Consider the following 16557-nt stretch of genomic DNA (forward strand, 5'->3'; position numbering starts at 1 on the left):
GTAGTCACCTTCCTGGATCTTAAGTTGGCAGCATGTGATATTTAGAACTACATTTAAAAGAGTAGGACATGACAACTCGCTGAGGGTAAAAAACCAGAACTATAGAAATTACCTGGTTTCTGATGTATAAGCCACTGAAATCTCACCTTAGGACGTAATGTTCCATTATCGTGAGCCACTTCTGAAGTTTTTATTTAGAGCAGAAAGCAGCCTGAAAAGTATGAGGCCTAATTTTCATGTTAAAGATTGAACATTCAACATTCCAAACCTCAGATAGGCTAGAGAGAAACTCCTGAATCAGACTCGTCTTTGGTGATAATGATTATCATATCAGCCTTCTCAAGTTTTCAATTTGTTAAAATTGAAACTGGCTAATGTTAGGAAATCCCATACAAGTCAGGGAACTGGGAAATGTAATTCATGTCATCTATTTCTGAAGCTAAATTTCAGGTCCTCAGACAAAAAGATCAAGATGGTTTTCCTATTTTTTTAAAAAAGTCCAGAATGGATCAAAAAGAACACTCATCAAGGACACAGGTGCCAGACATAAGGCCAAAGGGTAGCTAGGAAAGTGTGCCTTCAGGAAATTTGGGCGACTTGTGTTTTAAAAGCTGGATCTAACAAATAGTTAGCTCAGTTTTCTTTTGATCTAGCTTTCCCTGCTCCTCCTCCCAACATGGCACAGCTGGCTTGCTTTGCAAGGCCTCAGTTGAGGAATTCCACATACACACAGGCTGGTACAGCAGTACTCAGGTCACTAGAAGGATCTCATCACCTTGTGGTTTCATTCCAGACCCAACTGTCTTCACTGTGTGAGATTTCACCCCTTGAAAATATGGCTGCTGCTGCTGCTAAGTCGCTTCAGTCATGTCTGACTCTGTGCGACCCCATAGACTACTTCAACACAAAACAATGTTACCTCTTTAGAATGATCAATAAATCATCTTTCCAACTTTACATGCAGCTGAAATGAAAAAGAATGACAGGCTAGGGACAGAATACTGTGAATTTTGTACTGCTCAACTTGTTACTCATGAAATGATCATTAGCTAATGGTCACTAAATTTACATATTCAGGAAATTATATATAGAATACTGCAAAAACACAGTAGAAGACTGAAGTTTGCCCGTTTCAGCTCAGGAAATCCCTTCACTCCCAAGCATGTTGTCCTTTCAACTCCAAAGTTTACTGCTGTTACTGTTTCTCCTCCTTTTGATTGTCCTTTTGCTCCCCAGTGCCAGAGCTTCCAGAGCCTTCTCGCTCTGATGCCATCTGTAAGAAAGCATTTGAGAGTCACTTGTTTAATGTTAAGGGTGACAGTTTGTTCTCTGATGAACTGAAAATGAAGGAGCTATAGCCTACCTGTCCCACGCTCCCAGGTTTAGTGATTTCTTCCCTTTGGGTTCACCACGTCTCCCTCCCAAAGTATTCAAGAAGACCAGGAAGTTTACTTCCAAGTCCAATACTCCCAGTTCCATGACTGGCTGTGTAGCAGTCAACAGTGAAAGTGATCAAGAGCAGTTACATTGAGTTAGGAGCAAAATACCTTTTTGTATGCCATTTCGAAAAGCTTCAATGATGCTTGCTGAAGGGAAGATGCCGCCTGCCTTATGTTTTCGCCTGTTTCACTGTCTTTCCGAGCAAGGAGCTCCCTCATTTTGGAGATCTCTTCTTTTAGCTTGTTGCACTTAAAACCAAAACAAAGCCAGACCCTCACTTTTTCTGGTTTTCTTAGCCCTGAACATATAGCAGAATGTTTAGAGAGACACTTTTAAGAAATTGCTATCAAGATCCACAGAAAAATGACTGTCACTGACATTAGTGACAATACACCCCAAACTTATTGAGCTGTTTTAAAAGAGGACTTACTTCATCAGCAGGCAGTTGGTCCTTGAATTCTTCCATCTTGGTCTCTGTGTCATGGATGATTCCTTCAGCCATATTAACTGCTTCAACTCGTTCCTAAGAGAAATTAAAAATGCAGTATGAACGAAGACTTACCAATCAACCTGCTAATGGCTACACACAGTTAAAGAGTATAAACAGTAAGAGGGAGAAATCACTGTGGTCTGAGATGTCTTTAGGAGATTTTAGCTGGATTCCATGACAATTTTTATATGAGAATAAATAAGAAAGGCACTTCACATAAGTTACGAGTGAAGTAATCACCTTCTTTCGCCGGTCTTCCTCAGCATACTTCTCTGCATTTTTAACCATATTTTCAATATCATCTTTGCTTAATCCACCAGAAGACTGAATCACAACTATAATGAAAAGAAGGCACCGCATTATTGCCCAGGAAAATGATATGCTTCATATGCTTCTTTCTCTACTGTATTAAGAAAAAGAATCCTCCTGTTCAGAGTAGCTAATATTGATGTGAATTATGGAGAAGAGGAATAGCCTACTGGCCTATAATAAGCAGAGGGAAACCAAGGGTCCTAATATACAAACATCAACTAACTGCCCTACCTACCAAAAACTTCAACAATCCAGAGGCTCAGTGCTTGTTTGTTTTGGGGAATAAACACCATACCTGATAACGAGACACTGATAACTAAGGAGAATGAGGGCAAGAACTCACCATCCTCCCCTGAGGCTGGGGCAGAGAAGATACACACAGTCTAGAGTAGTTCCTAACGGAGAGGAACTTCAAAGTCTCTTACCTCACTCTTATTATTTTAGTCACTAAGTTGAGTCTGACTTTTGTGATTCCATGGACTGTAGCCCACCAGGCTCTTCTGTCCATCGGATTTCTCAGGCAAGCACACTGGACTGGGTTGCCATTTCCTTCTCCAGGGGATCTTCCTGACCCAGGGATCAAACCCACATCTCCAGCATTGCAGACGGATTCTTTACCACTGAGCCACTACGGAAGCCCTTACCTCACTCTTACAATCTAATAAATAAGAGAACTTACTCTGCTGCTCGCGTCCTGTACCCTTATCTTTGGCAGAAACATGTACAATCCCATTGGCATCAATGTCAAATGTAACTTCAATCTGAGGGACTCCACGAGGGGCTGGGGGAATTCCAATCTAGAATAAATGAATACCAGAGTAAGCTCCTCTCACCAACAGGTCCCGTGGTCTATTTCCAAAACCTGTATGATCTTCTGGGGAATAAGTTACCTGTTTTCTGGGAGAAACACATACAAAATGTTTTAACACGTTTTAAATGTACAAAAACAGGAGTTTGTAGGTTAGGGTAGTACTTTCCTTGCTGCCTGAAATAAATAAGACTCATACCAGTGAAGGCTGGCTGCAGCAAGTAACTGTAATGGCTTTATGTACCTAAGAATACACAGTGAGAGCAAAGTTCTCCATTGCTCATGTCCGTAAGAAACAATAAGCAATGCTGACTAGAAGCTAGTAGCAAGTGATTTCCCTAGCAGTTCACTGGTTAAGACTGTGCTTCCACTGCAGGGGACACAGGTTAAACCCCTGGTCAGGGAACTAAGATCCCACATGCCGTGCAGTGTGGCCGAAAAACCAGCAACAGTATCAAATGTCTTTAAAAGTAGTAATGAGATATTTCTTCTAATCACTGTTTATGAACATTTCTGTGAAGCTTATAAACTTCTTGACTTAGTTCCCAAGGCACAAGAAGCAAGGCAAGGCTTTCAAGTAAGAACTGAAGCTCTGGTTATCTGGCTGCAGCATTCATTTGAATGCTATGTGGAAATAAAACTGTGTCAGCAGTTTATAATAATATTAGGAGTCAGAATAGTGTAACTTCACCATAAAAAGAATGATCATGACCATGAAATTCAGGATTCCTAATACCTACCAAAGTAAACTGTCCAAGAAGTTTGTTGTCTCCAGCCATCTCTCTCTCACCCTGACACACTTTAATCTCCACTTGAGTCTGTCCATCAGCAGCTGTAGAAAACACCTAGGGAAAAGAAGGAAACGTGCTGGTTTGGCAGCCTGATTAAACTATTACCCCCTACAAACTGCTAACCAAAGGAAGAAATTCACATCCCAACATTGGAAGAATCCTAATGTACACTATGTTCAGAACAAAGGCCCATGTTTTTACAGAGAACAGGAGTAGGATTAGCACAGCAGAAGGGCATACAATAGCTATTGTTTCAGCTAAGCAAACGCATTGTACAAAGATGCAGCACTAGCACATAAGGCCTCAAGAGAAGGAGCTATAAAAAGTGAGATGTTGAAACATGCTCATCCAGAGAAATGGGTCAGAGAAAGGACATTTATGTTCATAGTCACAGGAAATCATCACTTTTCTTCAGAATGATGTTGTGGCAATATATCACTGCAAGCATAGCAAGAGTCATAGTTCTTTCATAAAAACATCAAAACTCAGAAAGTTAGGAAGTAATTCTAAACCTAAGACCCACTGTCCAAATAACCCTTGGCTTGGTATCTCAGAACTATCATTTACTGGGAAGACAAGCACACTCCCCTACTGTCAGCCAAAACATTTTATTTACTGCCTCTGAGAATAAAGTAGGAATTTTCAAATAATGAGGCTCCTTCTGGCACATTATTGTCCTGTGGAGGAAGACACTTGATGACTTCCCTAATATATCACCACCACTCCTTACAGGTAAAGAGAACTTTCCCAGGAATATAAGAGAATAAATGACAAGATTCTTACCACCCACCCACATTCAATTAGTGTGAACTGCAAAACAAAAAGAAAAGTTTTCTAGAAAGAGCTCACAAAAGTGGTTACAATCACATCCCTCACAGAATCCAGTATCTCTGTGAGAAAGTAAGGAGGCAGTGACTTTTACCTGGCTCTTCTTGGTAGGAATAGTGGTGTTCCTGTTAATAAGCTTGGTGAAGACACCTCCCAGGGTCTCAATACCCAGAGACAGGGGAGTGACATCCAGCAGCAGCACATCTGTCACATCACCAGCCAGCACACCTCCCTGAATGGCAGCTCCTATGGCCACAGCCTCATCAGGATTGACAGCTTTACTTGGGGCTCGGCCAAAGAGATCCTGCACAGTCTGCTGAACCTGAGTGCCAAGAAAAAAGAACCTTGTCACTAGCTACTCAGGGCAATTGCCTGAGAATGAGAGAAGCGCATGTATCCACAGACCCCACCAGATCCAGGATAGGTTGCTTCAGATCCAAGAATGTTTACTCAAATTATTATTTTGAGTTGAGTTCTTATTAATGAATTAAGTATATTATCTGGTAACACATACTTTACTCAGAATATCTCATTTATAGCCTCTTTAAATTTGGAAACAATTTGCCTAAATTTTGTCATCTGATTTCCCAAGCAACACACTAGGAATAGAAGCCGGAAGGCACGGGGACTTAAATCGATATTGTCCAAGTCCTCTTCTATGTATCAACTAAAACTCAAGCTTAAAAGCAGCAGTAGTAATTCAGTAATTCAATACCAGTGCTGATGTGAGGTATGTTTTCCCCTCCATATTTTACTAATGCTAGGAAAAAGTTCTATTTGAATATAACATCTGAGATAATTTATTAACATAAAGACACCTGCTTGATTCAAAGCCTCTCTTTTTCACCCCCATTTTATTGTTTGCATTATTTACTTAACCATAAGTACTCAAAAGAAAAAATTATGAAAATCAAAGCCCAAGATCATTCCATTCAAGCTATAAAGAATTATACCTTCAACATGTTCTGTGCTCAGTCATTAAGTTTTCCACATACCTATCTTATCAGAATGATGGGTTGATACAATGCATCATTGCACAAATCTCTGTTGAAGATGGTATTAGAAACCCAAACACGATACTGCAAAACACATATCCAAAACTGCCTACAGAGGCTAATTAAAGCTGTATGTTAAGGTGTCTTGGACCTCATACTGCTTCATTCTGAAAAATTCTATAAAACTGAAGTTCAGGGTCCTCCTTGCTAGTACTCCAAAGACATCTGCCCCCTTCTTAATCCTTTTTTAAAAATACTCTTTAAGACTAGAACTCTAGCGAGTACACAAATTCATACCCCTTTCAGGCCAACGTGGTAGAAAGGTCACACACACATGTCCCTACACAACAGAAGCCATATAGTGTGCATATGCTATGTCCTAAGAAATCGTACGTGGGCCCTCTCTGCTCTCCATGCCAAGAATTCCATGGGTACTTACCTTGGGCATCCTAGTCATGCCACCAACCAGAATCACTTCTCCTATGTCACTCTTGCTGACTTCTGCATCTTGCATGGCTTTTTGGCATGGGGCAATGGTCCTTCTGATTAGATCAGTAACAATCCCTTCAAACTGAGCCCGGGTCAGCTTCATATTCAAATGCTTGGGTCCAGAAGCATCCATTGTAAGGTATGGCAAATTGATGTCAGTCTGCAAGGGAAGCAGGAAGACCAGTTGTGAAGTCTATTACTTCAATTAAAGACTACACACTAGAAAATATTTCAAAAATCACAGGGAAGCTCAGACACACTTTAAACGAACAGCTACCAAAGACAGACTCTTAAAGATTTAACCTCTTATCTTCTCAGAAGTAACACTACAAACCTATTAATAATAATGAAGGATGGAATAGAGAAGCAGGAAAAAAAATCCCCATTCAGAAGGTGAAGAACTGTCCTGCCATTAAAACATGCATTAAGAAATCACATTACTTTGTTTTTACCAAGTTTTTAAAAAAAATTCACTGTACTTTAAGAAAAAAGTCACATGTATGCTCTGAACCAAATAATCTGCTACCAAACCAGGGCTTTACAAGTCTAAGGTGCTTAAAAAAGCTACAACAAAAATGTCTAAAGGACTGACTACTGCTATGATAGTCACTGCTGCTGCTGCTAAGTCACTTCAGTCGTGTCTGACTCTGTGTGACCCCATGGACAGCAGCCCACCAGGCCTCCCCATCCCTGGGATTATCCAGGCAAGAACACTGGAGTGGGTTGCCATTTCCCTCTCCAATGCATGAAAGTGAAAAGTGAAAGTGTCTGACTCCTAGCGACCCCACGGATTGCAGCCTACCAGGCTCCTCCGTCCATGGGATTTCCCAGGCAAGAGTACTGGAGTGGGGTGCCATTGCCTTCTCCGTATGATAGTCACAGAGAGCAGCAAACACTGCTATAGTCACACCATGTAACATATACTATCAATAAATGTAAAATCCTAATAAGGCATGGATTAAGAATATTTAGACTAACAAAACTCACTATTAAACATGCAGAAACAGGTGTCTCAGGGGTGAACTCCCAGAAGAGAGTTAAATTTATGCTGCACCTCCAACTTCACATCAAAGCAAGGCCAAAAAGCAATAAAGACCGAGGGGAGCAAATCCTTAACCACTTTTCTTCAGGTAGAGTACCCTGGACAGTTAAAGGCTTAATAAGAATTAACAAACCTTCTGGATATAGTTTTAAGATACTGGATATAGTTTTAAGAACACCAATAACAATTTCCTCTTTGCACAATGTTAAACCGAATCAGAAAAAAAATTAATGCAATCCAATAGAACTTTCTGTGGCAATGGAAATGCTACCTGTGCTTCTCAATCCAGCAGCCACTAGTCACACATGGCTGAAAAGCTGAAATTCACCTGAGAAATGGAATTGAGTGCAACTGAGAAATGGAATTCTTAAAAATTGTATTTTGGGACTCCCCTGATGGGTCCAGTAGCTAAGACTCTGTTCCCAATTCAGGGCGCCCAGGTTTGGTCCCTGGTTAGGGAACTAGATCCCACATGCGGCAACTAAGGGTTTGTATGCAACCATGACCCAGTGCAGTAAAATAAATATTTTAAAATTGTATTTAATCTTATTTAGCCATATGTGGTTACTGTACTAGTGCAGTTCCATACACTCTAAGTTACAAACTGGAAAACTCCAGGACTTTCCACCTTCAAATGCCAGTTCCATCATGAAGTTTTGTCCCTTCTCTCTCTCAAATCGAACCATGTATCTCTCCCTACCTCACCCTGGTCCAAGTGCTTTCCTCTCACCACCTGGTGTAGTTTTAACAGCCCCCTACACTTTTTCACACCCACTCAGGCTGCCACAGCTCCCCCGCATTTTTCACTCCACCTCAGGGTGCTTTCCCCAAACTGACCATGTCACTGCCCCATCTCAAAACTTTTCAGTGATTTGTAGTCATCCGAGGAAAGACACCAAATCCTCCAATCTGTAAAGCCTCCAGACTTATCTTCTATGCTCCACATTGACCCTTTCTCAGGTCTTACCCCACCACCTCATACTTATCTGGCACTTTATATTTTCCTGATCAACTCACCTTGCAGGAGCTCTAATTATGTCAATTACCTGTCAAGTTCCTCTATTATTAGTCTAAGTTTGCCTTTTCTAGAAAATACAATTACCATATACATTTATATATAACATAATTATACTATAAATATATAATTACAACAATTAACACATACATTTACTACACATTGTCCTAAGCATGTTACACCTATTAATTTACAAATCCTCACAACTCTAAGGGGAAATGGAGTGCTAATTATCCTCATTTTATAGACAAGAAAACAAACGTTAGTAATTCATCCAAAGTCATATAGCAAATAATGAAATAGAAACTTAATCTCCACCAGTCTATCTACAGAGTAACTGTTAACCTCTACATTACTTCTGACATTTATTGATATAATGTTTAATTAACTAATGTCAACCTTTCCCTGGTGGATCAGATGGTAAAGCGTTTGCCCATGGAGGCAAACTTGCACAGGTACATATTGCCCAGCCTTCAGCCAGGTTTCATTAACTCACTGTCTAGACTGGTGATCCAAATAAGACAATCAGAGACTTACATAAAACGGTGTCTGAAATAAAAACAGAAGTAGTTCTGAGAGTCTCCTGGTACTTCCAGGTTAGTAATTCTAATTTTGCACACTGTTCAGTCTAGATTTTCCCAGGTGGTGCAGGTGGTAAAGAATCCGCCTGCCAATGCAAGAGACATAATAGACTTGGGTTCGATTCCTGGGTCAGGAAGATCCCCTGGAGGAGGAAATGGTGACCCACTCCAATATTCTTGCATGGAGAATCCTGTGGACATAGAAGCCTGGCGGGCTATGGTCCATAGGATCACAAAAAGTCCAAAAAGTCGGAAAAGACCCAAGTGACTTAGCATAATGGTACAGTCTAGATTTTAAAAATACTATATTTAACACAAATAAGTATATTCAATGTCATTCAGCTCTCAATTAAACCATTATTTGACTCCTGTAACATAACCTGATTTGGTGCTTAACAAATTTCAGCTCACCCATTAAAAATACAATGATTCTGTTAATGGAAAAGTTTTTTTACCACCAACCAGAAAATGGTTAAAAAAAAAAATCTCACCAATATTATGCCAATTAAAATTTGCTATTCAAGTAAACTCCAGCTGAAAAGATCCATCAAGGCTGTTGGAATTTGTCCATGTCTCACCTGCACAGATGAAGAGAGTTCACACTTGGCCTTCTCAGCAGCTTCCCGAACTCTCTGAAGCGCCATGTTGTCTTTGGTCAAATCAACCCCCGTCTAACAAAGACATAATATAACTAGTGTAAATGAGAAAATGAATACTACTTAAATCGCAGTGGTAAGGTATAGACAAGACAAAATAAAGCCATACCTTTATAAACAAGCAAAAATTAATTATTGCCTTTAAAAACCTACAGGAAAAAGACCTACTCTGAAAAAGATATACTATGTCCGGAGTTAAAGGGATGAACTGTTCTTACTTCTTTCCAGCTGTAGGATTCTAGCTCAAAAAAGGAATTCTCAAAACTCCTTTTCTAATACAGGTATTCTCCCAATTTTCCAAAACTTGCTTTAAACCACACCTCACTTTTATAAAAGATCTATATTAACACCTGTTTTTGCCAACCAAATGAAATCTGAAAAGGATTTTCACATTTACAAAAAAGGCAAAAAGGACAACTAATATTCGGCATTGGCTTTGCAGCAAGCCATTATAGAGGCAGTGTGCACCCCAAGCTCCTTGCCCAGTAACTACATTTATCTGAGCATCAAGCCACCATAGCTTTGAACTATCTGAGAGCATATGAACATTTTGTTTTGTGCATCCATTAGCAAAATGTGGCCTAAGGTAATTGCTTCTTTGCTTCACAACATTTCAGCTTATCATAGGTCTCAAAGGAAGACGTTTTCAGATAGTGGAGGGAACCTATATAGTTGTCCATCAGTATCTGTGAGGATTGGTTCTAGCACTTCTCTCCAAAAACCTGGATACCCCAATCCAAAGACATTCAGGTTTCCTATATAAAATACCACAGTACTATTATACACCAGGTACTGTATCCTTTTCATTGTTGTCTGTTCACAATTTGAAGTTACAATAACCAGAACAGTTCAGAGCGCCCATGAAACTGAAATGCAATTTCAGTGGACTATGCAACAGTCTATTAACGGGAGAAAAAATCATAAACAAAGCAAACCGCAGTCCAAAGAAATTCTTTGTATTTCAATGTCTACACATTAACCACACTGGTAACTAACCTCTCTTTTGAACTCCTTCACAATGTGACGCAGCAAGGCCTGATCAAAGTCTTCACCACCTAAGAAAGTGTCTCCATTGGTGGATTTCACCTCAAATACTCCTTTCTGAATTTCCAGTATGGAAATATCAAAAGTTCCACCACCTAAATCATATACAGCAATGCTAGAAAGAAAAAAGAAGGCCTTCAAGAACAAAATTCATCACAGGTAGAGTTCAGTCACCAAACTAACATAAATCTGGCTATTTCCCCCCACCCAGGTATAATTATGAAAGTTGATGACTGCCTAAGTGTCATATGTCTTAACATATGGTCTTACAGCAACATGTAACACACATAAGAGTTAAAATGAAATGCTAAACTTCTGGATGAATACTTGCCAACAGGCATACCAAGGGAGTAAAATAACTGTGAAAGTGAAGTCGCTCAGTCGTGTACGACTCTTTGCAACCCCATGGACTGTAGTCTACCAGGCTCCTCCCTCCATGGAATTCTCCAGGCAAGAGTACTGGAGTGGGTTGCCAAATAACCATAGCCAGTACTTTTAAAAAGAAAAGAAAGAAGAGAGAAAAAGTAATCAAAGGAATAGTCCTGAAATGAATGAAAAACACAGTCCATAGAAACCTGGGGAAAAGATCAAGGCAGTACATTTTTAGTCTAAGGCGCAACACTAAGAAATCAAGATGATGACTGAGGATAGATTTCAAGATTCCGTGAACTTAGTCTCACACATCTAAGTGGAAATTTATTACACAAACTTACATTTTGTCTTCTGATTTGTCCAGACCATAAGCCAGAGCAGCAGCTGTGGGTTCATTAATTACCCGAAGCACATTCAGTCCAGATATCTGGCCAGCATCCTTAGTGGCCTATAGAAAAAGAAAAAAAGCATTTTTCACCCTTGTGTCCCAAGTACCATTTATTTCGTGACTAAAAATGCTAATTGAACTCACCTGTCTCTGAGAGTCATTGAAATAAGCTGGGACTGTGATCACAGCATTTTTTGCTGTATGCCCCAAATAATTTTCTGGAAAAGAAATCAATGAAAATCAACCATGAGAATCCTATCAGATAAAATAAGCTACAATTAATAATGTAGCCTGACAACCCATGTCATCCTCTTGAGATCACAAACAGTACCTGTTCGTTTTTTAGCATATGACCTAACATGTAGAGATCTTATTGAAAAACACTCCAATTTAAAAAACTCAGGATCTCACCTTTAACACATTAGTGAAGGCTCACCAACTACAATGACCTAGACTTAAAAGAGCCACTCTTTCTCTGTTAGGTAGGTAAAATAGGGAAAAGGAGTCCAAAATGGCGGTGGCTAAAAGACAAGGAAGGAAAAATCCCCGAAAATAGAACAAAGGAAGGTCTGAGGACAGGAGTGAGGGCCTCAGGAAAAACAACACTCCTGGCTGGCCCAATTTACATTGGACAGGCCCAGGGAGAGATAAACATATAAATAAAGAAGCCAAAGCTAGCTCTCTCTCTCTCCCCCACGTGCTGGGGCGCTCTTCTCCTCATGTCTTTGGATCGACGTGCCCTCACGCCTCAAAGATGGATTTTCCTGCTATCTTCTAAATAAAATAGAGCTGTAACACTAGCTGTAACACTGATTTGTCTAAGAGCTATAACATGGTCCATTCAAGACCAAACAGGAAGTTATAAGTTTTACCTAACAGACACAAAAACTTAAAATGTAGTCTTTTGGTTTCCCTTCTGGGAAAAAGAAACATGAAAGCCACCATTAGGAAAACTTGGAAGAGAAATTCAATTTGTAGAGAAAAAGTAATGAAGTTTTGCCATTTCTAGGTATTTTGTGCAAAAGTCACTGCAAACTCATTCAAAGGTCAATGAGATACGGAAGCCAGTGATCTCAGAGTAATCATGCAGTTTTCTGAATTCTTCCAGATATGAACTAAGCTTTCTCACCTGCAGTCTCTTTCATCTTCATCAACACAAATGCTCCAATCTGACTTGGGGAATAGAGTTTTCCATGAGCTTCAACCCAGGCATCGCCATTAGAGGCACGGACAATTTTAAAAGGAACATTTTTACTGAAAGACACAAATATTTGAGAAAACATGCCAGCACAATCTACCATGAAGTTACCATACACCATGAAAGCCCATCTTCCACCCCACGAGATCCATGCCAACAAATGAGAACTTCAGGAATTCACTTAATGAAATCCTTTAGAAAGTAATCATTAACATGTAAAAACATCCTAATGAAACCTGAACATTCTTCTCACCAAAAACTTATGCAGCTGCTTTGGATAACACAGAGATATCATATGACCCAGAAACTTCATTACTAGATGTCTACCCAAGAGAAATGAAAACGTACATCCACATACAAACCTACAAATGTTTATGGTAGCATTACTCATTAACAGCCAAAAAGTGGGAACAACCCAAATGTCATCAACAAATAAACATTAAATTATGTATGTATGTGTGCAATGGAGTATTATTTGGCCATAAAAACAAATGAAATACTGATAACATGTGACAGCAAGGATAAACCTTGAAAACATATCGAACTATCTGATCAGCACAAGATGGAGCCTATGTCATTATCTGTCTCGTATTTAACACCAATTTACATGGTCCAGGTATGACTAGCCAAATCTTCATATATCATGTCACACATAGCAAAGTCCTAATCTGTGAAGGCAGAACTGAATATTTTGAAGAAGACACCCTCTGGGCAGGGGCAGGGCCTGTCCTCAGGGATCCTGCTAGGAAGACTGTTCTATACAGCCTTTGCAAATAAATACAGTCTTACTATTACTCACATGTCTTTCTGAACTTCTGGGTCATCATATCGCCGACCAATAAGACGCTTGGTAGCATAGAATGTGTTGTTTGGGTTGGTGACAGCCTGTCGCTTGGCCGGCATGCCAACAAGGCGCTCACCATCTGCTGTAAAGGCTACAACTGAAGGGGTGGTTCTGGCACCTTCAGCGTTCTCTAGCACCTAAAACTCCCAAAGTAGGACAGAGAGTAAGGTTCCAGTCACCACCAGTGTCTTTATATCAATTATTTGAGACACAAAGCAAACATTAAACAATAGTACTAGTGAGGATATTCTTCTGCCCTGTAAATATTGATATAGTAAGCAACTACTATTTGAGAGTGAAACAATTTTCAACTAAGAACATCTGAAAAAATAGGAATATATATAAATCAAATGTACTTTTGTTTTGGTGATGGCTAAAAATTTCAGGCATTAAAAAAAATTTGCAGATTTCCCTGGTGATCCCCTGGTTAAGAATCCACCTGCCAATGCAGAGGATACAGGTTGGATCCCTGGTCTGGGCAGATTCCACATAGTGTGGGGCAACTAAGCCTGTACGCCAGAACTACTGATGGCTGAGCACCCCAGAGATCCTGGTCCACAATGAGAGAAGCCCTTGCAATGAGACAGTAGCCCCCACTGGCCGCCAACTAGAAAAAGCCTGCACGTAGCAATGAAGACCCACTGCAGTAAAGGAAAAAAAAATTTAATTGCCAAAAAGGATTAAAAGATCCAGGTGCTTCAAATATTATTGAGGCGAACCAACTGGGAATAAAGATTTTAAGAACAGAATAGGTAGGATTCAGGAGGAAGAGCCTCTACCACAGCAGGAAATAAAGAACATTCTTTACTTATGACCCAGCCTTTGCATTATTTGGAGCTCCACTTGCTTCTAGACTGTTTCTGCACCTTTAACTTTTAACTGACTTATAAAAAGGTAAAATTTTATTATCTCTGTACTAGGACACACTTAAATCCTGGGAAGTTAAATCCATTTGATTATTACCAGCATAAATTAAGCACAAAGATGCAACTCAAGCGAGTCTTAAGAATTTAAACACAACCTTTAAAATGTCCCTCATCTAAGCCAATGGACACAGAATTCTGAATTGTCTACTAGCTACCACTACATGGTCCAGAGCCTCCAATTATGCTCACCTTTGCTTGTTTACCTTCCATAACTGCCACACAGGAGTTGGTAGTACCCAAATCAATACCAACAACTGCTCCCTTGATTGCTTCTGATCTGTAAGACATTTAAAACAATGCTATGGTCAGTTAACAGTGGTCTCCAAAATGGTGGGAAAAAAGACTTATTTTACAATATGAAGGTAAACCTTGAAGAAGGTTTGCTAGAAAACAATTATTTGCTACTGTGGTGAAATGAACACTCTCTTAATAAATATAACAGTGTTTTTATTCCTGAACAAAATAATGATAAATTTTGAGACCATTAGTCTGGGACTTAATATTTATCATCTTACTATTAAAGAAAATGAAATTATACTTACGCATAGTCCCGCCTTGAAACAATTCTAAAAGCCTCATGACTAAGGCCATTCCAGCCATCCTTAAAAAAAAAAAAAAATTGCATCAGCCATCAGTTACATAAGAAAACTTGGGCTTGTTTTAACTATTCTTCTGAAGAATACGTGAACGTTTGAGATTTTCATTCTGAGTGGCTACCATGCATAAAGTTCATTGAAATTGTAAGATATTTTATGTATAACAGGCATAATGGTACTGACACAGCTATCAAGTCCAATAAAGTATAAAATTTCCAAGTAAGTCAGACAAACAAGTACATGTAAAACTGTCCTGAATTACATTAACAAAAGATTTCTCAACTTCGGCATTACTGATTTTGAACAAAACTTTCGTTGGGAGCTGGGTTGTTCACTGCAGGATGTTCAGCAACAACTTGGACCTTTACGACTAGAACCTAGTAGTAGCATGGTTACCCAGACTGTAACAACCAAAGGCTTTTTCAAGCACTGCCAAACATCCCGTGGAGAAGCAAAAATACATTACAACATAACTACTCAATTTCACTGTCATATCAGTGTCCACTTAAGATCCACACATGTGTGTGTAGCAAATATATATTTAACTTAATCTGAGCCATTTCCCCTGATGTTGCCAAGCTAATGCTTTAAAGGGAGTAGAATCAGCAACCTTGTGAAGTCAGTTTAGGTGGGGGGGAATATGAAGTAGGGGGGGGAATATCTGGAGTGGCCTCTGATCAGGATCAAAGACCTTTGTTACATTCTCACCTCAGGCTATGCAAGTCGTCCTTTACTCAACCTGAGCGCAAAGAAACACAATTCCAAAAGATGTGTTTCTACTCTTACACGATAATGAGCAATCACTCCATGGCCTTTTCCTGATTTACTTATTTTTTCTGAAATAACGGAGACGAAAATTCTGGGGAAAAAACTATTAAATGTTCGCAAACAAGAAAATCAGAACTTGACTTTTAATTTATTGCTCGGATGCTCTTTCTTCCTTCGTCATATCGTAGTAACCGGGCCCCTGAACACTCCGGATTTTAGAAGACTCCTTCTTCTACCCGTAAGCGAAAATAAAAACTATAATAGTTATTCCTTCCCTATAGACTACGACCTCAAGGCCCAAACTGCGTAATCCGTATCAAAAAGCCTATCAGAACGACTACCAGCTACTTGGTGAAATAAAACTCTACGCTCCCAAAGAGTGTGACTCAGCAAAGAAAGAAAGGCAAAACCCTGAATTAATCCTTGAATCAGCAACACTGAATTCTGTTATTTTCCATCTCTCCTCTTTCCCGGAGGATTCTGACCCCGAAGGCCGCGCGCGGCCTGCCGCACTGAGTCCCAAGACCGTGAGCCCCTCGAGGAGGGCCCGGCAGTCCCTTACCTGGTGGCGGGCGGCTGTGGGGCCTCGGGAGGCTGCGGTGCCGACGAAACGGGATACTGCGGCTCGGCTGGCGCTTATCATGGCTGCTAGACGGTAGAAGTACGAGACAGCGCAAAGAGGCGCTCGGACGGCCGAGGGCAGCGCGGCGCAGAGGTGCTAGCGATTCTGGAAACCTCCTACCACGTGGGGTGGGGGGCGGGGGTTGACCGCTGCGGCCTGGAAGCCCGCTCATCCTCTGAGGCGCCGCCCGTGCTGCCTGATCAGAGAATACCTGTATGCCGCGCCCGGAGGCAGGGCCTATGGCTAATACGCTTCGAAGCCTGATAGTTGGGAACAATATGTCCATCTGCGCCTGCTGCAGCAGGTCAGGGCTCCACGAGAGACGGGAGGTCTAAGAGCGGTATAAGGCAGA

The 16557-nt window shown here is 40.4% G+C and overlaps 1 protein-coding gene and 1 non-coding gene across 2 annotated transcripts; both read right to left on the reverse strand.

Moving 5' to 3' along the window:
- Positions 1-1004: 1004 nt before the first annotated feature.
- Positions 1005-16341, reverse strand: HSPA9 (heat shock protein family A (Hsp70) member 9). Its single transcript, XM_061424667.1, has 17 exons — positions 16146-16341; positions 14762-14820; positions 14409-14496; positions 13249-13430; positions 12381-12505; positions 11396-11469; positions 11205-11311; positions 10444-10606; positions 9370-9462; positions 6104-6313; positions 4764-4991; positions 3791-3895; positions 2922-3039; positions 2171-2265; positions 1871-1963; positions 1548-1688; positions 1005-1273 (listed from the first exon to the last, which is right to left on the reverse strand). Exons 1-17 carry the CDS (start codon positions 16224-16226, stop codon positions 1196-1198), a joined length of 2040 nt encoding a protein of 679 aa, XP_061280651.1. The 5' UTR covers positions 16227-16341; the 3' UTR covers positions 1005-1195.
- On the reverse strand, positions 5636-5707 carry LOC133252205 (small nucleolar RNA SNORD63). Its single transcript, XR_009737828.1, has one exon. It is a non-coding gene; the product is annotated as a small nucleolar RNA SNORD63 (small nucleolar RNA).
- Positions 16342-16557: the final 216 nt, after the last annotated feature.

Source organism: Bos javanicus, chromosome 7 (genome assembly GCF_032452875.1).
Source record: "Bos javanicus breed banteng chromosome 7, ARS-OSU_banteng_1.0, whole genome shotgun sequence".
NCBI lineage: Eukaryota > Metazoa > Chordata > Mammalia > Artiodactyla > Bovidae > Bos > Bos javanicus.

What these genes read in the sequence shown, in the direction of transcription:
- HSPA9 (XM_061424667.1), bottom strand. Translation starts at nt 16,226, where the DNA reads ATGATAAGCGCCAGCCGAGCCGCAGTATCCCGTTTCGTCGGCACCGCA. An exon ending in GTTTCAAGGCGGGACTATGC is followed by an intron (nt 14,497 to 14,761) that starts GTAAGTATAATT and finishes AATGTCTTACAG; the next exon opens with ATCAGAAGCAATCAAGGGAG. An exon ending in CCAGAAGTTCAGAAAGACAT is followed by an intron (nt 12,506 to 13,248) that starts GTGAGTAATAGT and finishes TGTGTCTTTCAG; the next exon opens with TAAAAATGTTCCTTTTAAAA.